Source organism: Ascaphus truei, chromosome 1, assembly GCF_040206685.1.
Source record: "Ascaphus truei isolate aAscTru1 chromosome 1, aAscTru1.hap1, whole genome shotgun sequence".
In the NCBI taxonomy this organism is placed as follows: domain Eukaryota; kingdom Metazoa; phylum Chordata; class Amphibia; order Anura; family Ascaphidae; genus Ascaphus; species Ascaphus truei.
Window position 1 is genome coordinate 91,922,622 of NC_134483.1, and position 25,837 is coordinate 91,948,458.

Genomic DNA, 25,837 nt, shown 5'->3' on the forward strand with positions numbered 1-25,837 from the left:
TCAGGAATATAAAGAGATGATTGTTTTAGGCCCTTTTAGCTTCAGAACAAAATGACTAAGTGTTCATTCATTTTAAGAGCCCCGTGCTTTGCATAAATAAGTTTACCATCTTGAGAGTTGTTTATAAAAGTAGCCCATGTACGAGGCTTTGTATTTGATCTCTGAGAAGCCTTAAATTCTCAGGAGCTAATCTGCTGAGTGCATGTATGAAGAATTTATTCTAATCCAGTAATAGCTGTCATTACCTATAACGCGCATTGGACCTTATTTACTAAAAGGTTCTAAGCCATAAGGTGCACATAAAATCCCCTTTACATGGGAGGATGGGCCACATTTAGTTTGAGGGATGGACACTTAGTAAGAAAAGTAAGGACAAAAAAAAACTCACACCGTTTTAATAAATAGAATTTTACTTTAGCAAATATACTTAAACTTTACACAGAGGTATGGAGTATTTCTTTATTGGTATTCAAAAATGAAGTTTTAAACATTGTTTTTTTTTTTTTATGTTACATACTGACAGTACTCTAGTTTTGAAAATACCCAGGAAGTCAGAAAAGTAGGAGAAAGAGGACAATTGTGGGGCAAGTTGTGACATCATTTGTATTGATGTATGTAGCAAAGTTCTACTTTTCCTATGTTTTACGTAATACGAATGACGCAAGACCAGCACAACTTAATATCAGAAGCTTAACGGAAACATATTTTGTAACCATGTAAAAGATCTAGTTATTTTTCAATGGGAATTTACACAGGCCGGGGCAATAAATGCCAGCATTAAAGGAGAAATCTTAATCTCCGTCAGAACATCGTTTTTTCTCTCTTCTAACACTCAGTAAGCGGGGGGTCTTGGGAGAAGTCACCAGGGCCTTCTTAGTGCCGTGTTAACTTCTATGTACTGTACTTGATTGTAACTAAACGCTTCGCTAACATTTTAATGACTTTGCATTATATTGCGTATTAGGGAAAGTTGGAAACATTTTTTTCTTTTTCTGATTCTCATATATGTTGTTCCAGAAACATGCACATAAACTGGAATCATGCTATATTTGTCAGGACTGTTCAAAAACTCTACATCCAGATCTAACACTTGACCGGATATTATGTCGACAAAGGGCAGTTGTATGGACCCATAGCTTCATCACCATGCGTGTATACTCAATTGCAATATTCAAAGTAAAGAACAAATATACTAAATCCATCTTTCCCTGCAAGGCGCTTAGTTTTTTTTTTAACCACAACATTGACAAAACAGCACTCACGCTAGCTTAAAGACTATAATATAATGTGTAATGCTGTACTGCTTCTAGACAGCTAATGCAGAATGCTGTTTTCTTTGTAATTACACAAGCAGAAAGATTGTACACCAATAACTGTGATTGTATATGTTGAAGCCAATAATGATAATTTACAGCATACTTAAAAAAATAACTTAGACGTTGTTTTCCACAAGAAAAAAAAATTACGTTGACCCCCTTCAGCGCTGAGACAGCCTGCAAAGCAACCCCTTTGGTGCTGAAGGGGTTAATAACCATTAAATATTCATATCGGGTAGTGGTCAACATATAGTCCATGAAAATTTTCTTCGAACATCATGTAACAGATATCCATAACTCCAGATAAATCAGCAAACAGATTTCTACAGTGGACATGAACAGATAGTGGACTATTGGGAGATGTCTTAAAGACACTGACTGGTAGTAGTAGATCATAGTACTACTGGTTGCATTGATCTCCATGGGTGGATTTTAGTCATTGTGATTATATGATGTTGCAGAAATTTGCCAATCAATGAAAACTCATATTAAAAAAAGAAAATAAATGGTTAGCTCCATTGCTGTCAGTTACCCAATTTAAGAGAAAGGGTTTGCAGGTCCCACCAGCACGTCAGAGAGTTCATGGTCCAAAATGGCAATGTCATTCACAACACAATTAGAGGTAAACAATATTTTCTTCAACTCTTCCATTTTCTACACTCTGCGAGGTGTCCGCAGGTGGATTTTCCAATGATTCTGTGGCTGGCTGGGACTCAGAGCACCCGGTAGTTACATGATGTCCTCCAGGAGACGAAGCCAATAATGTGCCGCAGGAAATAACATGGGCTGCATTAAGGTCTGCAACACAAAGAGTGAAAAGCTTAACATTTTCTGTAATATTTTACTTTTTTCTGACATTTCTCAAATCAATTCAGTTTTAGCTTATGTGTTTTAGAAATCTATGCATCAAGGTCATGTGGGGGCAATAGTGGGGCATTTTCATTTTTAAAGATACCGGCAGTGGTAGTCCCCCAAGACACTGGAAATGTGATGTCACTATTGGGTGTTGAGGTTCAGTGTTTCACAGTGTGGTCACAGAATGGTTGGTTAGTTGGTGAAGTGCCTATGATGGTATGATCTGAGTGGTATATTTGGGATGCTATGCTTTTCTTACAGGAGAGTTCTTCATAAAAATATTAGTGCATGCACAGGTTGTAAACTTCACATATAACTCATGAATGTGAGCACAGTTTGACATTACAGATATATTAAGAGTTTGACAGATCTTAGCAATCACCACATGTGCCACTATTACTTCTATAAACTGTCTTGTTGGTCCACAGGTATCGCTGTTTACAACAAATCTACATTGCTCAAGGAGCAATGGATCTATTCGAACTATGCACACAAAACAAACGTGTCAATAGCAAAGAACTTAAGTATGAGTTAAAACCATACCAGTGTTAACCATAGCACTGTGTAGTGAATCTGGATGGATATGATTTATGCCCTAATTATCTCACTTGCATCCATATTTACATACTGAGAGTTAAAAAATAATGCTTAGCGGTTTACGGGTGTAAAACTATCTGCTGTGGTGCATGTCGTTAATGCCCACACTATCATGTTAAAAATGCTAACGCTGCTTACAGAATCTGAACCTATGAATCAGAGCTATTAGTAATGAATTTCAATTCCGTGGAGCCTTCTATAGTTTAATTTGTGATATCACAAATTGAAGATAGCTGCCTCAAGACACAGGATAAGTGCCGGTACGTGATAGGGCACCTGGCTACTTAAGCTCTCCGGGGCAGGGATTTCCTTTCCTATTGTCTGATCTGGTTTGTTGCACTTATTGTATAATAATTCCCTGTACTGTATTGTATCTTTTCTAAAGCGCCAAGTACAGCTGTGGGCGCTATGTAAATAAAGATATACATACATTGACTTGAATTAATCTGCCCCATTTTCTTCCTGTAAGTAGGTTAGACTCAACTTGCACTTGCGTATCTGCCCTTGAAAATCTATCTATTTTGAAGCAGCAATCAAAGCTGGTCGTTTCCCCCCCCCCCTTTTTTTTATATATACATATGTTTGAAGCCAGCGGTCTCCGGAGCTGAACCCCATTTGATTTCAGCTTCAGGGACACCCTGCTTTCGGAGATACTTAAATACATAGGGGGTGCCAGTAGCCGCTCTGGGTCGCCAGCTGGTGTTCACGTAATGGCTGCTTTTCAAAGCTCCAATGTCCTGGGGGCCAATAGAAATCTGTGACGTCATCCGATGTGGTTACCCATTGGCCCACGTGACGCCGAAGCTTTAAACTTTGCAGAGATACCTTCACCTCCTTCTGATGTACATATCTCTGGTAGTAGGGGGTTCCTGGAGCTGAAATTAATGAGGTCCACATCTGGAGACCCCCTGCTTCAATCCTACTGTACCTATATATTTTTTAAAAAGCAAAAAATCACCCGCTTAGATTGCTCCTTTAACATCCATGGTCCAGTGATGTTTAGAAATATATAGATGGCTAGATAGATATATAGATTAAATTGCTTACTAATTAACTAATGGAACTTAGCACCTCAGCTCTTAGGTTATTTTCTTGTACCACATTACATACACTGTACCAGTATTGTGTTATTTAAAAGCACCATAGAAATTTTTAGCTAATATGTCAGTCGGTTAGTTTCGGCAGTTCTAGTAAAAGTTATAGGTAAAATCTTTGACTCCAATCCAATTGTTCTTGAGACAGAACAATGCCTTTTTTTTAATCAACCCTTTGCAAACCTGTTTTTTTGGCTGCCAAGTACTTATGTAAATGACAATGACACAATCCAACAGATTTATCTGGAGCCCGAACAAAAATATTCATCTGCACTGTAGGTTTTCTTCTTTTGTCAGACACGGCTACATGGCAACTATCCTATAAAAAAAATTATGTTACGGTTGAAACCATCCTTTAATCCATCTAGGGCAGAAATGGCCTTCAAAACTTGTAGCTGCATTGCTACTAGTGAAAGTGGATTTGTGCAGGCTATGATATCACTTAATTGTCTGCGGTAAGCAATTATATTCAAATATTGTTATTGTACTGATGCAGCTTCGAGTATCCGAACACTTGCTTGGGAAAATCCGGGGCAATCTCCCAGTAATGCTGCAACATTTCTGTGACATTTCTGCAGACAGACTAATGGCCCATCGGATTAACACACTGGCGTCCCTGGCAGTCCCATTCAAACTGAATGAGACTGCCAGGGACCCCTGCTGTGTTAATCCGATGGGCCATTAGTCTGTCTGCAGAAATGTCACAGAAATGTTGCAGCATTACTGGTAGATTGCCCCAGATTTTCACAGGCAAGTGTTCAGATACTCTTTGCTGCATCTGTAGGTAAGCTTCACGGGCACGTCTCTCCTCACATGCTGACTCATTTTATGTGAGTCTCACTGATTTTTTTTTTCCATTACAATTCCATGAATTGGTCCAGAACCCCCAAATTTCACTGATTTCAATACTGCGAGGTTGATATCTCTGCATCTGAACATGAGCTTTATGGTCTTATAAGATCATGGAACATAACCTATGTATCTCTGTTGCCATGATGTTAGTTGAATCCAAAAATGATGTATTAAGAAAAGTGTGAATAAAAGTTTTATTCTGTGCTTGCGTTTGCATTGAACACTAGAAAGTGTTTAGTACACTTGACACAAATTGTTAGCCAGAAACGTTTACACTACTTCAGACTCGGCCCCTTTTGTTCATGCAAATACAAGATAAAAAAGTGACACAGAGATGCAGAGTTTGCTACATCTCATCATGTCTGTCATGTAACTAACTCCTCATTGGGAATTTCTGTGTGATACTGCCCAGATCAGCGCTATCACAGTTTATGAACAACCCCATGATCTCTCGTTTACAGTACCATTGTTAAACGTATCCTTATTGCTGTGCCTGGAGACACGGGAGAAACTTTCCATTTTCTGGTGGCGCGAAACCATGGAGCTCCAAGGTTCATTAGAAGAGTCCATTGCATTGTTCTCAGTAGTTGGTGAAAAGCTTGAATTGGAGTCATTGTCCATGAGAGCATCGGAAGACATCGGGCTTGGAATTGATTTGCCATTGTTGAGTGATAGCGGAGCCAAAGCATTGTTAATGTAGACCGAGTCTTCATTTTGTAAACTGTCAGACTGGGGGTTTCCTACACCCTGTAAGGCAGAAAGGAATGTGAGAATATGAGTTCACTGGTGTCGTTTACACAAACCAGAACAGACTTATCATTTGGTTACATATGTATTCTGACACTTTTTTTTCCTTAACCTCTGTCCTCACTTTATTAAATTTCCACGCTCTGGATTTTTAAAGCATACAAGTTTTAATTTAAAGAAATCCAAACCTTAGTTGTGTGTATTGCTCAATGCATTATATATATATATATATATATATATATATATATATATATATATATATAATGCTTTTATACTTGATCTTGATAACACAACTATAAATTATTCATAAATAACCACAATTCCTCTTTTTTCACCATCAGGAACAACAAAGCTTTTCATATTGTGAAACCTATCACATGACACCTTAAACAAATGGCTAAAATATGACTTTTCATGGCAGATGCAAAGCCTGTCATCAATGTAAATGTAACCCTAATTCCCTGTAAGAGAGAATGTGTAAGGCAAAACAAACATCTGGAGCTGTACTTTTTTTGGCTAGCATCCTGCTTGCCAGTGAATAAAAGTTACTGGGATGGGAAACAGTACAGTGATAATGGATATGTCGGAATGCACGGGTATAAATAGGGTGCTATTGGCAGATTACCAGAGTCATTGATACCAAAGGAATATATGTATCAAGGCAAAGCTAAAGTGATTCTAGGGCAAGAAAACAGCATTATATCTATAAAAGAAACAATCCCACTAAAAGCAATATGATTCTATTTTCATTCCTAATTTTTCCCACAATTGAAAAAGTTTTGCCTTGATACCCACACCCTTTGGCGTCTCCAAGAGTAAAACAAAAAGCAGAATGATGACAAGATGAGAAAATAGGTGCTTAGTTTGATGGCTGTAATAGCACAAAAAAATGATGGTCAAAAGGAAGGGGTGGAGAATTTATGGGACAGGAACTGGGAGAGAGTTGATGGGCTTCAAGATAAACCCGAGATAAAACAATTATAAGAAAGATGTAAAAGCAATGGTAGAGTAGGGAGAAGCAACACAAGGCACTTTCGGGTTTACTTAATCTAATTTATTACAGCCAATACACAGTGTATTGGTTGTTATAAATAATCAGAAAAGGGGGGAAGGGAAACACAAAGTGATTGTGCCCCTAAAAGAATTCACTAAACTGCACACCACTAGTGTAAAAAGTAACTTTTAATAAATTGACTTAAAACATATATTACCAAAGACGGTGTAATGTGAATTAAAAATGAATTAAATCAGCAACACCAAGCATCTTGTCCCTGAAGAAGCTCCTTTGCTGGAGGGAAACGCGCGTTGGACGTGCAATGTTGTCAGTCTCCTACTTGGAGCTGTTTTAATGCAGTGTTTGTAGTTTCCTGGTTCAGTATGCACAGATCACAGTACTTGGCTATTTCAGTCCAGGTTCTGTAGTTAGCGAGCACTGTTGCTATCCCTCCTATCTCTGTGTTTATGTGTCTTCACAGAGTATATGCTGTGAGTGTCAGTCTCTTTACTCACAGGATTTGCACCTCACAAGACTGATAAGATACCACAGAGGTGTTCAATGATATGATTACACTAGGAGGATTGGATATTTTTCCATTACTATTTATCTGGTCTCGCTGACCTCTATATATTTACCATCTGGTCTAACAGCTGATCCAGAGGAGTTAATACCCTGACTTATAGCATCTTATGCCTTCTATATCCCACCATCATTAGCTGGTTAATTGGGATATCATAATCATATATACTAGATGACATAGATGCTTGATGTTGCTGATTTAATTCATTTTTAATTCACGTTACACCGTCTTTGGTAATATATGTTTTAAGTCAATTTATTAAAAGTTACTTTTTACACTTAGTGGTAGTTTAGTGAATTCTTTTAGGGGCACAATCACTTTGTGTTTCCCTTCCCCCCTTTTCTGATTCACTTTTCAGTTCATAGTTTGCACCCACAATTCGATTACCTGATTTATATCTATACAACTACACAATTAGTATGGTTTTGTGATCACTCCCTATCCCTTTCCTGTTGTCTCTCCTTGTTATAAATAATAGATTAAGTAAACCGAAAGTGCCTGTGATGCTTCTCCCTACTATGTTCATTGGATTAACTTCACATCCATCATACCCCTGATGAAGAAAGACTGACTTTCGAAACGCGTAGGGTTATCCTACTTACACTTAGCAGCTCTCGTTTGATTTATGCACAATTTTGCTACTTTGCAACAAGCTGGGAAGCTTTGTAATTGTTCCAGACCGGAACCGGCTTTTCCGCTTTGTCGTCACCCGACCCCCACAAGATTTGAGTGCTGGCAGTGGACCACACGCAGAGAACGGAGATACCTCAGCGGCTGCCGACTCCCGCTCCAGTCTGGGAAGGGAGACCACTGATCCGGTAACCTACTAGGAGGGATATCTGCCAGGGACCCGCTGACTGCATGATAACATCAGTCGCTTTGCAGTAGACGTGCCACAAACGAGAGGGGATGCTCTCAAACACTATCCACTGCCTACAACCACTTTCTATCTAGTAAGTGGGAAATTCACCTAATGTAGCTGAAGGATTAGTAGGAATTTTTGCTTGTAAAAAATTGCCACTGATTTAATGTTTATTTTAATAAATGTGTTTTTTATTCGGTTATTTATCACCTGTTTGATCATATTGTACTATGTATGTTTTTCATTTGTTTCTCATGCACTAGGTAACCTACAGTAACAACACCATCATCATTGGAATTTCCAAGGACCCTGTGCCCAGAATCATTGTATGTTGTATATCCATTTTTATCATTTATTTCTTTATTAAAAGCAGCCAAATCTACCCTTACCGTCACATCACCCTCTTACACTTGGCATCAACAGCACACTCTGCTCCTAATACTGTATCAATTTGTCAACCCTCTGTCACAGTCCAGAGAAAAGACCACTCATGATACTGTAGATATACTGCCTCAGGTGCATATCAAGATCAAGTCCACCAGCCAGGAAAACGTGTAAGCATCAGGAAAAGAAGAATAGCAGCACTCCCAGTGGTCTCATGCAAAAAATACACAACGTTTATTTGGATTTTGCCATTGGATCAACGTATCGGCATTGGATCAACGCATCGGTCCAACCACTGACCTTTATCTTCACAAAGATCCGTGAATTAAACATTTATCCTTTCAAATACATTTTGTTTATTTTTTGCAAGACCTTTCATGAGCTGCTATTCTTTTCCTAACCTTCTGTCACATCCAGTACTATTTGCCTCTCACAATAAAGGTTGGCATCAATTATTGTTATTGAGCTGGGAGGGAACACCATGGTTATACTAGTGAATGGCATACAGTAGAAGTACTGTAGAACTGAATCATATAGAAACTATTACTGAAACACACAGCTACCACTTCCATATATTACATAGGATATTTCACAACCGTGGATAATGTCAGAAATAAATAGAACATGTAATTTATAATGCAATGGAAAACCATAAACGGTCAATAGAATTGATCTCAATAGCAGTTCACATTCTTAACTATCATGTAATGTTTCGACATATCTCTTACCTTTTCTGTTAATCTGATTAAGAACACAGAATCCTGCCCATGGAGACAACAGAGGTTGAACTATACAGTAGCAATTCGTTTTTATTATTAAGTACACAAACGAGTTATGGTGGGTTAAAAATGACAAATTGAAGGATTTTAAAACATCCAGCCCCATAAGGAAATAAAGGGCAATAATATAATATGTGACCCACGAACAGTCCTTAAGGCATTCCCCCCATGCCATACAGTATGTAAATGTAGATCAAATGGGGCAAATGTAGTCACTAGAATAGTCACACTGCTATGCAGATTCATCAAAAATACAAAGTTGTATTGGGAAAATGTCACAATGCATGACAACCCACATTAGCGGTAATATGATACAAATATCCCTCAATATATAACAAGCAAATATAGAAATAGTATGAAAAACACTCAAACAAATAAATGAAAAATAAAGTTAGCACTCAATACTGTATATAACAAGCAAATATATAAACAGTATGAAAAACCCTCAAACAAATATATATTTTTGTTTGAGGGTTTTTCATACTGTTTCATATTTGCTTGCTATATACAGTATTGAGTTATATTTATGTGATATATGGTCTGACACCTTGGCACAGAGTAAAAAAAAAGGTGACATACCCCTCTAGTACAATAAGGATAAAGAAAACCCACGAGTATATTCACGGTTCAGAAAGGTCCTCATACCTCCCTTATTCATAATAACACTGTGTACAGTGCGTCCACTGCATCCAGGCATTCTGGGTAATGACATGTACTTAAAGGCCCAGACTTATAGGCCCAGATACACAAAAGGGTGCTAAGCTTTAGCACGCCTCAGCTCCCATTGTAAATGTGCGCGTAATAAGTGTTCTTTATCCTTCGTATGAAATACTGCACACTTCCCAATGTTTCTTTTTGTTTTGTTAAAGAATTAAATATGAAAGGGGTCGGCATTTATTTTTATTTTTAGCCACTGCATTAATTACCATTCATTATTCAACATAACTGCAGCCATAAGGTTGTACTGTGCATTTATAGTCGGAGCTGCATACCTCTTTTATACTGTGGGAAAGAAACCCCGGCAAGCTGCTTTGGCGGGTGTGCTTGCAGTGTCTCAAAAGCTTTTGTTGCACACACAGCTTTTCCCTTTCTTTTTCCACGAGCCGCTGACCTTCGTTCAGTCTCTCCAGGTTTTGCTGGAATTCCTGAAACTGCTGATCCAGCTCTTCCCTTTTCTCCAGCAAGAGATGCTCCTGGCTTTGGCAGTCTCTCTCCCTCTGCTGAAGCATGCTCTCTTTTTCGTCATGTTCCCGATGTTTTTGCTCGCACTCGCGGAACCAGCGTTGTCGTTCCTGGTGAAACTGGTGCTGAAGTTTGTGCAAATTGACCACTTCTCCCCGGTGCTTTTCCAGGTTGCGATATTTTTCCTGTTCTTGCAGAAGGTTTCCACGGGTACAGTAGCTTCTGCTGGCTAACTCGTGCGCCTGAAGAAGCACCTTATGGAGCTCTATGTGGCTATCTTGCATGGCTACAGTAGCCTGCCCAATGAAAAGGAGGGTGGAAAAAGAAAAATATATGAATAATTATTTGTTACATGTCATGATGGCTTGGTAAACAAAGTGAAACAGGGACACGGAAAAAGTTGATAGAGATATACTTAGCATATAATTATATGTACTGTTTTATAGCTACGAGAGTCAAGCATGAAACTACCAGCCTGCTACTTAATGATGACACCACCAAAACCCTTTGTTGCAAAAGTGAAAGGTACTTAATATTATATAGGAAACCAACGCTGTAAATGAAAAGCACAACATGCAGTGCAAGGACAATCTTCATCAGAAATGGAATGCAATATGTTCTTTCCAAACGACAGTCAATAAAAACAGGCTGCTTGCATCGTTTTGTATAAAGATGTAGAAGACGTTATGCCCATTAACGCAAAACAACACGTGCATTATCTCCTTAACCATTGTTTTCGATAGTGATACTGTTAAATCACGCACCAGCATTAAGGCAACACGTTAGCAGAAGCGGTAACCTCTGCTACTTCTGTATATCTCTCTCGCCTGAACAATACAGCAATATCGTGTACTAGTGAAAATGCAGCTTCCCTTTATATATAATGTTGTTTTCTTTGATACTCTTACCTATTAAACTGAATATATCTAATGACTTTTTAATTATTTAACTTAGCTTTGTCAAACCATAATGTGCATAAGAACTGTAACCCCCCCCCCCCCCAACTCCTAAAGAGGTTACTAGAAGGTTGGAGTATATTGGGCCCCACCCTCTGTTGCCATGTGATCATGATTTCACAGAGAGTATATTAGAGATGGGGAAGGTTCGAGAAGGTTAGGTTCCAGGAGGACAAGAGTAGAGGAACCTCAGGGAGAGTAGATAAGTAATGTTTATAAAGTGACCGCACAGACCAGGGTCCCCTGTTTATTATGGTGTTGATAGGAACAGTACCCTTAAAATTAGGATCCCCAAAATAAGGAATGGAGTCCTGAATAGTTAAGGAAAAGGAAAACGGCACGCCATAGAGGGCCTCAGGAAAGAGGGCTCCCGGGTGTCGTCGGATCGACTCTAACCGCGGATCTGCAATAATATTCCTCATCAGTCTGTATGAAAGTGGCAGTTTCGAAACGGGCCAAAGGTATTGGGTCATGTAAGAAAGACCGTAAGGATTCCTGTAGGGGCCCGGAGTAATCGGATTATACACATTATAATCCCGAAGCAACAAAGGGCAGCCGGGTCCAACACGCAAAAAGAACTAAGTAAATGTACCTCTATTCGAGTGTTATGAGTGGGCACTAATGAAAGAACTGTAGTCATGTATGTCTGATATAAAATACAGTGCAGCAGGCCCTGTGCTTGGGGACACGAATAAATGACAGTTTTACTACAAATGTTCCTAGAGTCCATTTTTATACATTCTTGCTACCTCCCCGGCCAGCCGCCAGAATCCAGCACCCTGAGTCAAGGTAATCCCTGCTGAGTAGTCAATCGTTGCACATTGATGTAAGCTCCCAAGGAGCCGGGCAGGGCGGGTTCCACGACTTATTCAAAGAAACCAAATTTACATTCTTTGCCAAATTGTTATCTTTACAGTACCAATTAATCTCGCATAGATCTATCAGTCACTTATTTACACTTCTATCTATACATACTTCTCCATAATAGATTGAAAATGTTTTTGAGTACACCGATCCTTTTTTTGCATATAGTATGTATTTTTTAATACCTGTATAAATCTATTTGTATATAAAGGAGATAAGACCGCTCATCCCATATGTATGTACATAAACAGTAATGAAGGTAAGTTTGAGCAGGTGCTTGGAGGGAAAGAAAGCTTATAATAACAGTGTTGATCCAAGGAGGATCAGAAAGGTTCCCTCTATTTGTAGCACTCTATGATGGATTTAAATAGGCGGACTACAGTGGTCCAACAGATAATTACTGTTATTAGGTCTATTGACCCATAGGAACCGGGAAGATCAAAAAAAACAATAAAGTTTTATTAATTCAAATATTTGTTAAAAACACACATAGATTCATTCATACATTAAAATAACCCCATAATGAAGTGGCTATATAGGCAGCCTTCAAGGATAGGTATATCTATGTATCATGAGTTCGGACTGCTATCTATAAACATCTATTCCAAATAGATCCAAATTGTATTTAGGTCAGTAGTTTGATCCTGGCATCAAATGATAGGGCTGATGGAAAAATACAGTATATAAATGTATCTTGAAATAAGACTGATTTATTCCATTCGTGAGATTATAGGATCGTCAGAACTCTGTAATCAGATCTTGCATGTTTCATATATAGTAGTACCTGGGTATAGTAACATAGGCATATGTTTGGATGTATATTCCCACTGTATGTAAGTATACACTTCACCTATTTAGTATCCAGGAGCATATCTGTATGTTCAGTGATTAGGATGTATATCGTTAGTGGTACATTTATTCCCACACTATCATCTCAGTACGAGATAACCACAAGTCATGAATACCTATGTACACATACTGTAGGAAAACCTCCTATGCCGGTCCTATTAGGATCCGTACTAGCGCACCCAAATCGGAACACAACCGTCACAGATGAATGGTAGAATTAGACCACAGCGGGTCAAAGGTAACACGGAAGGTTCCGTAAATGATACAAGCCTGACTGTATTGACGCTCGTCTGATGCCTGGATAAAAGATGCCGCCACTTCTGATTACGTCACTTGTGACGTATCACATTTCCCGACGATTGTTTCGCGTGTACACCACGCTTCTTCAGGGGGGGGGAGTCTATTCCCTGATCTAGCTGGTAAGTATTTATACTCTTGAGAAGGAGATTCCCGCCTTCTATGACTCAGAGGCGGAGTCTATGCCCGTGATCCAATCGGGTTCATAGTGTCTGGTGCATAATTCTACTCCAATATCGTGTGTAGTTGGATCAAAGATAGTATGGCAGCGTCCAGAGTATATGTATTTATAGCAATCGTAGGTATATTAAGTATGGCATAACCGTATAGAGAAAACTATATACAGGCATACCCCGGTTTAAGGACACTCACTTTAAGTACACTCGCAAGTAAGGACATATCGCCCAATAGGCAAATGGCAGCTCACGCACGTCATGAACAGCAATACCCGCTCCCTACCTGTACCGAAGCTGTGCGCAAGCGGGGAGACTATAGAGCCTGTTACAAATGCGTTATTTACATCAGTTATGCACGTATATGACGATTACAGTACAGAACATGCATCAATAAGTGGAAAAAAGGTTGTGCTTCACTTGCGCATAAACCTGTATGAATTTATTAATGGATCGGAAAAAGAATCAAAATAATTATATATACATTAAAATACAATATACTTACCATCAAGGAACTATTCGATGTACTATACTCTAACACAAAATGTCACTGAATTTCATTACCTCTATATGACAAAAATACATCACTATTGCCATCACAAGGACATGACTTTAACATCTTTATAGGTATATAGTTTTCTCTATACGGTTATGCCATACTTACTATACCTATGATTGCTATCAATACGTATACTCTGGACGCTGCCATACTATCTTTGATCCAACTACACACGATATTGGAGTAGAATTATGCACAGACACTATGTACCTGATTGGATCACAGGCATAGACGCCGTCTCTATGAGTCATAGAAGGCGGGAATCTCCTTCTCAAAAGACTATAAATACTTACCGGCTAGATCAGGGAATAGACTCCTCCCCCTGAAGAAGCGTGGTGTACACGCGAAACAATCGTCGGGAAATATGATACGTCACAAGTGACGTCATCAGAAGTGGCGGCATCTTTTATCCAGGCACCAGACGAGTGTCAATACAGTCAGGCTTGTATCATTTACGGAACCTTCCATGTTAACTTTGACCCGCTGTGGTCTAATTCTACCATTCATCTGTGACTGTTGTGTTCCGGTTTGGGTGCGCTAGTACGGATCCTATTAGGACCGGCATAGGAGGTTTTCCTACAGTATGTGTACATAGGTATTCATGACTTGTGGTTATCTCGAACTGAGATGATAGTGTGGGAATAAATGTACCACTAAGGATATACATCCTAATCACTGAACATACAGATATGCTCCTGGATACTAATTAGGTGGTGTATACTTACATACAGTGGGAATATACATCCAAACTATACCCAGGTACTACTATATATGAAACATGCAAGATCTGATTACAGAGTTCTGACGAGCCTATAATCTCACGAATGGAATATATCAGTCTTATTTCAAGATAAATTTATATACTGTATTTTTCCATCAGCCCTATTATTTGATGCCAGGATAAAACTACTGACCTAAATACAATTTGGATCTATTTGGAATAGATGTTTATAGATAGCAGTCCGAACTCATGATACATAGATATACCTATCCTTGAAGGCTGCCTATATAGCCACTTCACTATGGGGTTATTTTAATGTATGAATGAATCTGTGTGTGTTTTTAACAAATATTTGAATTAATAAAACTTTATTGTTTTTTGATCTTCCCGGTTCCTATGGGTCAATAGACCTAATAACAGTAATTATCTGTTGGACCACTGTAGTCCGCCTATTTAAATCCATCATAGAGTGCTACAAATAGAGGGAACCTTTCTGATCCTCCTTGGATCAACACTGTTATTATAAATCTATTTGTAGTAGGATTAACTCACCCAAGTACAATTTAACAAACACTGAACTCAATAGACATACGGTAAGTATTTTTTTCAACTTAAACCACTATGATACTGTATTATTTGTTTGCCCTGTTTAATCCAATGAATTGTTTTTTTTTTCAAGCCCCACAGCCAGTTGTGACGAGCGGGGAAAGGTTACTACCTTTCACTTCTAGGGTGCTCCCGAAACAAAACTGCTGGTGTCGCTTTATTAAGCTGCCCATTAATTTGTTCAAAGAATATATATGTTTTAGTATATATATATATATATATATATATATATATATATATATATATATATATATATCTTCAGTTGCGGGGAAAAAAAGAAAGGGTCACCTGCATGCTGTACAAAAGACGGGTTAAGTTTTGGATAACTTGTAAAATCTGAAAGAAAAAAAAATATATTTTATATGCAACGCATTTTGTTATAATTAAAAATGTGAAATTCCTCAAATGTTATACAGCAGGGGTGGCCGAACTCCAGCCACAAGGGCCACCAACAGATCAGGATATCCCTGCTTCAGCACAGGTGGCTCAATCATCTCTGATTGAGCCACCTGTGCTGAAGCTGGGATATCCTGTAAACCTGACCTGTTGGCGGGGCTTGAGAACTGGAGTTGAGCACTCCCTGCCTTAACAGGCAGTAAATAGATAAAAATACTCAGTAGATGTTGTGCTCATTATTATTATGCTTACCTCAGCCTGATTATTGCCGGGAAAAGGTGCTGACTCGGACTAAAAAAAAAGTACATATGCAGTATAATTAAAATCAAAAGCAAAACAATTGTTTATTGCAGGCTCTGGCTTTGGTAACAGGAGGACACTTGGCTCTCTTTAATTTCAAATATAAATATATTAATGATAAGTATAAAGGCGTTTATTCATTGAAGTGTGAAATCCGATACACTTACACGGACACTAGTGGGCGCTAAAGGCTTCAGCACATTAGTGACTACGCTCAAACATGAATTTGAACCATTTCTTTTGTATGCGTTACTGCAATTACGTGATCAACATTTCAATCCCACAATGGAAAAGATACATCTCAGTAGTGAAGGGAGTGAATATTCAATATTGTGAGAAGTGGGGTAAAGCTCATCAACTCACACTGAAATGGAAGCTAATGCATGATTACTTGTGCATTACCCTGAATAGGGGAAAACCTGGTTTGATACCCCATGTACCTGTCTGAAGACTGTGCAGGTCACTTTGGGGTTGATTCTATTGACTAGGATCAGCCGCCTGAGAATAGACTCAGCCCAGTTATCTCTGCTAAATTTCTGATATTCACAGCTCACGACATTTTTTGATCGCCTAGAGCAGCGTTTTCGTACCTTTTTTGGTTAAGGAATCTATCATTATATTGTGAAATTCTGTAGAACCCCAACCCTCTAATAGCACATCTGAGATCAGATGCATTGTAAGAACCCTAACCCTCTCTAATAGCACGTCCAATATCAGATGCATTGTACGGAAACCCAACCCTCTCTAATAGTGTGTCTGAGATCAGATGCATTGTAAGGAACCCCAACCCTCTCTAATAGCACATCCAAGATCAAATGCATTGTAAGGAACCCCAACCCTCTCTAATAGCGCATCCAAGATCAAATGCATTGTAAGGAACCCCAACCCTCTCTAATAGCGCATCCGATATCAAATGCATTGTAAGGAACTCCAACCCTCTATAATAGCACGTCCGAGATCAAATGCATTGTAAGGAACTCCAACCCTCTATAATAGCACGTCCGAGATCAAATGCATTGTAAGGAACTCCAACCCTCAATAATAGCGCATCCAAGATCAAATGCATTGTAAGGAACCCCAACCCTCTCTAATAGCGCATCCGATATCAAATGCATTGTAAGGAACTCCAACCCTCTATAATAGCACGTCCGAGATCAAATGCATTGTAAGGAACGCCAACCCTCAATAATAGCGCATCCGATATCAAATGCATTGTAAGGAACTCCAACCCTCAATAATAGCGCATCCGATATCAAATGCATTGTAAGGAACTCCAACCCTCTATAATAGCACGTCCGAGATCAAATGCATTGTAAGGAACTCCAACCCTCAATAATAGCGCATCCGATATCAAATGCATTGTAAGGAACTCCAACCCTCAATAATAGCGCATCCGATATCAAATGCATTGTAAGGAACTCCAACCCTCTATAATAGAACGTCCGAGATCAGATGCATTGTAAATTCTTCTGTATTTGGTCCAATTTTCAAATGACCTGAACATTGCAAGGAACCCTTTAGCGATGCCTGCAGAAGGCTTCCTAGGAACGCTGGTTGAAAAACACTAAACTGCAGTATAAAGTATTGTGTATATACTTAAAATCTATGCAAATATTTATATGAGTAGGTGAATACCAAGCATATACCAGGGCGAGACCATCATACAATTACTGCACCTTTCTCTCTGAAACAATATTATTGATTAGGTATTCAAAGAGTTGACACAACGCGTACATTTAGGTCCCAAATGCATATCTTAGGTGTTAATATAAGAGCACAAATGCACTTCCATGTTGTAGTATTCTCTCATATCTTATTAGTGACTGCTGATTTGCATTGGAAAACAGCTGAAAACTGATGGCATGAGCTCTTTCAAATAATAAGCGGCTATTTGTTCTGTAGGTACAGTATGTTGGCTTGCGGAGTACAAACAGCTAGGATCAGCCTGTTTGGCAGCTTTTAACGTGGGAAACCCAATCTTGATGCCCTAATTTCATTTAATTGAATGTCATAAACAAAACCCTTCCATTAACTTTTACATTATTCTAATGACTACTGTTATTATTAGCGTTGGTTGTGAATCTGAAAGTTACGTTTGCAGACAAGCGGCTTTATTCCTGGCATCACTAACAGAGAAAGAAAGGGGCCATCTATAAAAGTCTCCGGGCCGCAAAATGCAGGAAAGACAGTTACAGAAGGTGATACCGGATTGGTTTATTTATGTATTTATTTATTATTGCTGCCCAATAGATTTTGCTCATTTGATTCACCTGATGCTGTTTATTTCACCAATTTAAGTGGCAGTTGCAGCCAAAAGATTTCTGAAGTCTACAAAAGGTGATCACTTGCTCGACAGATTTACACTGATTTGTGGGCTACTACAGCCCTCTTGTGGTAAGACGTAGGCTGTACTTAAAGAGAAGCCATGTTTTTCAACTTGGGTTCCATGGAATCCTTGGGTTCCACAGGCATCGCTAAAGGGTTCCCTGCTATTTTCAGATCATTTCATAATTGTACCAAATACAGAAGCATATACAATGCATCCGATCTCAGAAGTGTTATTAGAAAGGGTTGGGGTTCCTTACAATGCGTCTGATCTCAGAAGCGCAATAAGAGAAGATGGGGGTCCCTTACAATGCATCTGATCTCAGACGCGCTATTAGAGGGTTGGGATTTCTTACAATGCATCTGATCTCAGACGCGCTATTAGAGAGGATGGGGGTTCCTTACAATGCATCTGATCTCAGACGCGCTCTTAGAGAGGGTGGGGGTTCCTTACAATGCATCTGATCTCAGACGTGGTATTAGAGAGGGTTGGGATTCCTTACAATGCATCTGATCTCAGACGCGCTATTAGAGAGGGTTGGGGTTCCTTACAATGCATCTGATCGCAGACGCGCTGTTAGAGAGGGTTGGGGAATTTCCCAATATAATTATTAAGCAAAAAAAGGTCGAAAACCACTGCCTTAACTTGAGATTTACCTCACTTTATGAGTATCGATGTATCCCCTAAGACCATTCCAATAACGGTGTCATGTTTTCAATTGAGAGCATTGCGTTTCTGATATTGCAAATACATATACAAACAAAGTGCTATTATAGAATCTTATATCCACTAAAGTCTGTTAAGGTTAACGCAGGGACTTAAACGTTACGTTAATTAAGTCGTACCGACACTTGTCATTACTCACATTCAGACACTGAACTAGGGCTTTTGCAGTGTTTCTGCGTGCTTGGGCGCCAAATCACACCATTTTGTAACTTGGGACTCCATTTATCTGCGTAGAGCTGCTGCAAATTGCCCAAAAAGTCTGGAATGGAGTAACACCAAAACTGACATAATGTAATGCTACTGAAATGTAACGTTCTGCTACAATAATGTGACGTTAAGTCGCTTCTAATGAGATGTATTTCGGACGCTGTTTTGGCATATTATTAGTTTTGAAGATACCACGTTACGTGGGGCACTTCACGGCCGATTTTGTTTTACTTAATGTCACATTATGCTCCCTGACTTAGGCCGCGGATGTAGTAGGTGCGCGTGACGGAGGCATGGCGCTGGCGTGGCGGTAACGTCACGCAAATGGTTTGCCCTCATTGGCTGAACTGCGCACGCCCCCCCCGGCCATCACGCGCCCAAATCAAAATGATTTGTCGCCTCAAATCGCGAGCGCCGTCGCACTTTGTCGCGAGCGATATTGCCTTCCTCATAGAGGTACGGCCTTTTGTTTGCGCCCGGGGGAGTATGGACACGGCCTTAACGGAGCATTGTGGAGGCATTTGAATAATTTCAATCTGAAGTTCTCCTTCAACGGAGATTAACTTCTAAGTATAATATATGCCAACACCCTAACCAGAAAAAGCGATAGCCGCCATTGTGCGTTAACAGCTATTTCACTCTCAATTTCCCCTTATATGTTGATTAGATCTGTATGCTTTCCCTTTAAATAACCCTTAAAAACAGTAGCCAAGCTGTTACTTACCTATATCTGTAAGATATAAGTAGTAAGAGGCAGAAAAAAAAATACCTTTCACAATGGGAATAATATTTTGTTATTAAGAGGTAGAATAAGTAACACATTGAACAGTATTCAACACCTTGCTGGGTTTTATTAACAAGTCACGTACGACTCTCACTGGGTTTATTGCTCATCAGCACTTAAATAATTGGGTTTCCTGCACTGGTTGAAGTGTGATTGTGTAGTGTGATAGTGCAGGGGTGGACATCTCCAGTCCTCATGGGCCACCAACAGCCCAGGTATTAGGGGTATCCCTGCTTCAGCACAGGTGGCTCAATCAGTGGCTCAGTCATTCTGACTAAGCCACCTGTGCTGAAGCAAGGATATCCTTAAAACCTGCCCCCTTGTGAGCCCTTGAGGACTGGAGTTGGCCATCCATGTACTAGAGGGTAATTTACTTTATTATTTCCAATGTCAAAGGTACTTTTACTTTTTTATTTACAAATGTTTTTAAGAAGAACGTCTAGAAAGTCTGTCCCCTCTGCTATTTCACAGCATGCATGTTTCTTAAAAGAGCTTTGCCCTAATGTCTAATAAATGTAGACATATTTTATTTTTTTGCACAGTGCCACTACTTATCTAAACATTGCATTGGGTTTCTATATTTTTCATTTGGGTGTCATAAGTGCCCTGTCAACAAAGTAAGCTGCATCTTTCTGACAAACCCCACAATTTAAAGTCATTTACTGTAATTCCTCCAGCACGGCCAGGCTTAGAGGGTAACTTCAACGAATAGTAAGATGCTATCAATTACCTTGTCTTCTGTGCTAGATACGTCTACATCACTTATGATATGAGAAAGATTCAGATCAGAAGAACAAGAACTTTCTTTCCCCACATTCATATCGGTAGTCAGGGCTGCAAAAGTGACACACTTTTAAATTCATTTGCAACAAGAGATTCAAGAGCAAAGCTGTACTGTAGATGTTCTGCGTCAAACAGCAGAAGACGTATAGGAGCATACTTTCTAAGCAGTATTCTGCTACAGTAGTTCACCATAATGTGTGTTCCAGCACCAGGTATCTTATGGAGTAGCACTGCTTAATAAATATGGACCATCATATCAGTAAATGCAATTCCACTTTATTTTTGGAATACATTGTAACTAGCTAGTTTTCTGGGGGATGGTTTTTGGCAGAAAATGTAGAAAAGCTAAAACTTGTATCTAAAAGAGGATAGCAAAGGAACAGCCTACAATACTAAGGGTCGGCAGATTGCCTATATAATACTTACAATCAGATGATAGTTCCGGGGCTTCTTCGAACGTTTCAGCGGTGACACATCTCTTTGGTGTGCTGGACTTTTCACAGTCCTCGGGTACAGAGCTGGAGTTTTCCATTTGTGACGTTACAGCAGTGTGGAGATTTTCAGCTTATCAGTAACAAAGAGTTCAGTAACAAGTTATTACCACATTGTTTGCTTCAGGCATTTATGATGAATGCTATTCTACTGTACACATGTACATGGCAAATACATGGAGTGATGTTGTGTGAATACAGTACTGTATTAAATAAGAATGGTGAGTTTCCATTTTTATTTATAAAGCAGCTCTGCTGTAGATCGTAAACAAATTGTACTTGAAACACCGTACTCAACATTTTACATCTTTCCGATGTTTTTTGAGGGAATGTATAAAAGGTCAGTACATTGTTTTATTTCATTCAATTGAAAGGGATTTAGGTAACACTACAGTCCATTGTCATATGTTTTGATATATGAGAATGACCCTTTCAGGACTTCTATTCCCCCCAAAATCGCTAAATTAAACATATCGTAGTGCTACTTCATGAATATAGACAGAACCCTTAAATTACCCTGTAGGATTAAAAAATATATATATATGACAAACATTTTAATTAAAGCAGTAGTTCAAGCAATATCCTACATGTGTGTTTTTTTAAATAAATCAGTTCTGTACTGTGAGAAAATTCTTGCAGCATTTAAAAAAAAAAAATATATATATATACACGTATATATTATTATCTATGACTCAAACTTTTTATGTTCAATATATGTGCTACATATGTTACACTTTCATTACTTTTGATTCATATACTTTTTATTCCAATCATTTACCTATTAACATTACGGGCAACGCCGGGTCTCTCAGCTAGTATATATATTATATATATATATATATATATATATATATTTTTTTTTTTTTTATTAAAGACATTTTTAATGTTTCTAATATAGGACGCATTTCCAAAGTGACAGCCCCTTCCCCTTCTGATAGGCTCTGGCTCTTGAGCCCCGCCCTCTCTCTAGCAGTGCACCAATTGAAACTGCCCAGTCAATCATATTCTAAGAACTACATTGCCCACAATGCTGTGCAAGAACTGAATTAAATAACCCGGAGCAAGCAATCGATTACAGGAGAACGGATCGATCTGCAGCTTAGCTAATCACAATTTTTTTTAAATTTTTTTACAAACGGCAGCTTGAACTGCAGCTTTAATAAGTCAAAAGTTTTAACATTAGAACACAATAGCACAAGCAACCCCTTGTTACATAAAGTAGTAACATAGTAGATGTGGGTGAAAAAAGACATACGTCCATTAGGTTCAACCTGTGCTAAATTTAGACGCAGATACTTTATCCTATATTTGTACTTACAGTATATTGTTTGTTGGATACGTTTTGCCATTACAAGTAAGGTGATAATTTCTGCACACACACAATCAATTGCACATGTTAAAAGGTGCCTGCTTCAATATGGGTTATTTATTAAAGTGTGACCATTTATATCTGGTACTACCCGCACAAAAACTCTCATTGACTTGAATAAGCGTTATCGTGTGGTAGTACCAGATGGCAACTGTTACACTTTAGTGCACAACCCCCAAAATGTTCCCAAGCAACTGATTGCAACAACATATTGAATGAGGCCCTAAGGCCTTAATTATACCAAAAACTGTGGAGCTGCAAAGCAATCCGGTGACGTCATCATAGCGATCCGGTGACGTCCTCATAGCGACGTCGCCGTGCTACATGTGAACATGCCAAAGAGATTTGTAGCGCTACTGCAGGGAGACATGGCCAGATTGGTTGGTTGATGATGCCCTGTGATTGGCCGTGCAAATCCCGTGATGCGGCTATCGTGTGTGAATAACAAAATCTCAAATCGCTTGAGGAGACAGACGCTTTGCAGTAGGTCGCAGCGCTTATGTCGCGCTTGGTATGTGCACTCGTATTGGTTTGTTTTATTTTGTTTTTCAGGCAGCGTGCGATTTTTGGTATAATCACGGCCTTAGTTTGTAGAATCATAGTTTCTAAATCCAAAATCACTAATGCACTAGTTCAGGGACGAACAACCTGACTGGGAGTTGGTGCTAGAATTGGTGGTCAAAGGGCCACAATATCAAATCAAATAAATACCTGTATACACTGACAGAGCATAACATGACCAGGTCAGGTTATGTTTTGTGGCAGTGTGTAGTGCATCAGGTTATTCTCTGTGTCCGTGTATAGTGCAGAGTATAACTTGACGGCACTATACACTGACAGAGTATGTAGCCAGCACTACAGACTGATCCAGGACATAACTTGACGGCACTATACACTTACACAGGGAACCTGACACAGAGAACAAGTGGGAAGGGAAGAGGGGGTGACACATGGGAGGGGGGAACATGGGAAGAGGTGGGGGATGAGTGGGTGACATGGGGACAGGGGGAAGAGTGGTGGACATATGGGATGGGGGGGAAGAGTGGGTGACACATGGGAGGGGGGAAAGTGGGTGACACATGGGGAGGGGGGAAAGTGGGTGACACATGGGGAGGGGGAAGAGAGGGTGACACATGGGAGGGGGAAGGGTGGTTGACACATGGGGAGGGGGAAGAGAGGGTGACACATGGGGAGGGGGAAGAGAGGGTGACACATGGGAGGGGGGAAGAGTGGGTGACACATGGGATGGGGTGAAAGTGGATGACACATGGGGATGGGGATGACAGGGTGACACATGGGAGGGGGAAAGAGTGGGTGACACATGGGGAGGGGGGAAGTGGGGTGCCACATAGGGAGACAGGGTGACAAGATGAGATGGGGCGTATATTCACTGTACCCTGTGCTGCTTGGGAGCCCACCAAGGCTCGCTGGTCCATAGAAGCTCAGGAGTGGATCAGGCTAGGGTGCGCTCTGGCTTCTCCACTTCAATGTCTCTATGGTCTCTTTGCACTGACTGCAGTCAGAGCCCCCAGTTGTTTTCCCCACTTAAGGGGCCACATATGAAACTCTAAAGGGTGACATGTGTCCCTTGGGCCACAGGTTGGTCACCCCTGCACAAGTTGCATTTGGGTAAACTTACCTTCTTTTAGTGCTGCTGTTAATAGTGTTGTAGCTTGTGGGATTTCGCCTGAGTCGGCCTTGATAAGAAGCTGTGGTTCCAAGTGCACATCGTTCCCTCCACTCAGTGCTGCCAGCTCTGCATAGATTTGCAGCTTTTCCTCCAAAAAATTACAAATCTGTTGGTCATGAATACTCAGAACTTCTATATTAAAAAGAAAGTTAGATGGGATCAGAATTGACTTCACATTTAAAGCAGCAAATCGTGCAGACTGTTTTATTCATTATGGGTTTTTTATATGGATATTGAGATGTGGACTTTCTTCTGGATCCCAGTGGCCATTATAATTTGGATGAATCAGTCACTAGCAACATCACCGCTGGTGAGTTATTCAATAATAGGAACATTTCAAAGATGTATAACAATCTCTTTATTAGTTGATATTTATACACATACTGTCTAGTCCCATTCCACTCCCCCCTCACGTCTCCTTGCTGTCTAGGTCGCCATTGCATTTCAATAGAGAATAGCCTTTTCTGTCTCTACTGTTAATCGTCACACTACCTGTTGCTATCTTATTTTTCATTTCTTCTCAACATCCATTGCAACCAGAGATCCCGCTTACAAACACTGTATATTACATTCTGCTTCTGTATTTCTTCCATACCCGATGAAGGCCCCTGAGAGGTTTGAAAGCATGTAACATATTGGGGCAGGTTGGCGCAGTGTTAGGCCTTATTGTTCCATCCCGGAAGCCAGAGCTTCACTGCAGGTCAGAGCGTATTCCAGAAGTAAACCGGGTATGTTGTGCTCAACGAGACCCGTGGGAAAGGTAGTGTAAGTTACTCATTTGTTTATAGGTGGGTTGGTCTTCTAAAAACAAATAGGGGCCTACGTATTGAGGTAAAAATGTTGTGTTTTGGGGACACAAAGTCTGCACCCTTTGTATCAAATAAAAAAATCTCTTTGGAATCAATGACCCCAGAATTGCACTTTTGCCTTAATACCTAGGCGGTCATGGATCAAAGCCACCCGGCTGCATAAGTGTATTGACCTTTACAGTGCCAGGGGTCTGGTGCCTCCGGAGCCCTGGCTCTTCCATGTCACGTCATCCCTCGTGGAAGGAGCAGCTCCACTTCCATTGTAATCAGGCTGACCGCTCCATTGGAGCGATCAGCCCGATTCCCCCCCCCCCTAAAAAAATATTATTTTCCCATAACGTACCAGGTATGTTTATAGAGCTTGCTAAAGGTTAAATTAAAAAACTCCACTGGTTTCTGTACATTCTTCCTACTTACCAATTAGATTGTAAGATCTTCGGGGCAGGGACTCCTTTTCCTAAATGTTACTTTTATGTCTGAAGCACTTCTTACCGTTATGTGTTATTTGTTATTTATAGGATTATGTGGTGTGTATTACTGCTGTGAAGCGTTATTTACATTAATGGCGTTATATAAATAAAGCTATACTGTACATACATACATACATACATAGAGATACATTTCTTAACTGGTATGTATGATATATTCTTGGGGGTTTGCTAATGTCCTGTGTTAGGATTTGGCAC

General features: G+C 39.7%; 1 protein-coding gene across 6 annotated transcripts in view; it reads right to left on the bottom strand.

The window, feature by feature from the left end:
- Positions 1-1,024: 1,024 nt before the first annotated feature.
- ARHGEF28 (Rho guanine nucleotide exchange factor 28) overlaps positions 1,025-25,837 on the bottom strand; it is a 265,058-nt gene continuing 240,245 nt past the window's right edge. For all 6 annotated transcript variants that reach the window (XM_075591696.1, XM_075591714.1, XM_075591705.1 and 3 more), the window contains 8 exons: positions 24,292-24,474; positions 21,219-21,356; positions 20,740-20,843; positions 15,919-15,957; positions 15,559-15,606; positions 10,056-10,541; positions 5,179-5,461; positions 1,025-2,114 (listed from right to left, as the gene is read on the bottom strand). In XM_075591696.1, the coding sequence (XP_075447811.1) occupies positions 1,933-2,114; positions 5,179-5,461; positions 10,056-10,541; positions 15,559-15,606; positions 15,919-15,957; positions 20,740-20,843; positions 21,219-21,356; positions 24,292-24,474 (1,463 nt within the window). In that variant the 3' untranslated portion in view covers positions 1,025-1,932. The remainder of the gene's footprint in view (positions 2,115-5,178; positions 5,462-10,055; positions 10,542-15,558; positions 15,607-15,918; positions 15,958-20,739; positions 20,844-21,218; positions 21,357-24,291; positions 24,475-25,837) is intronic.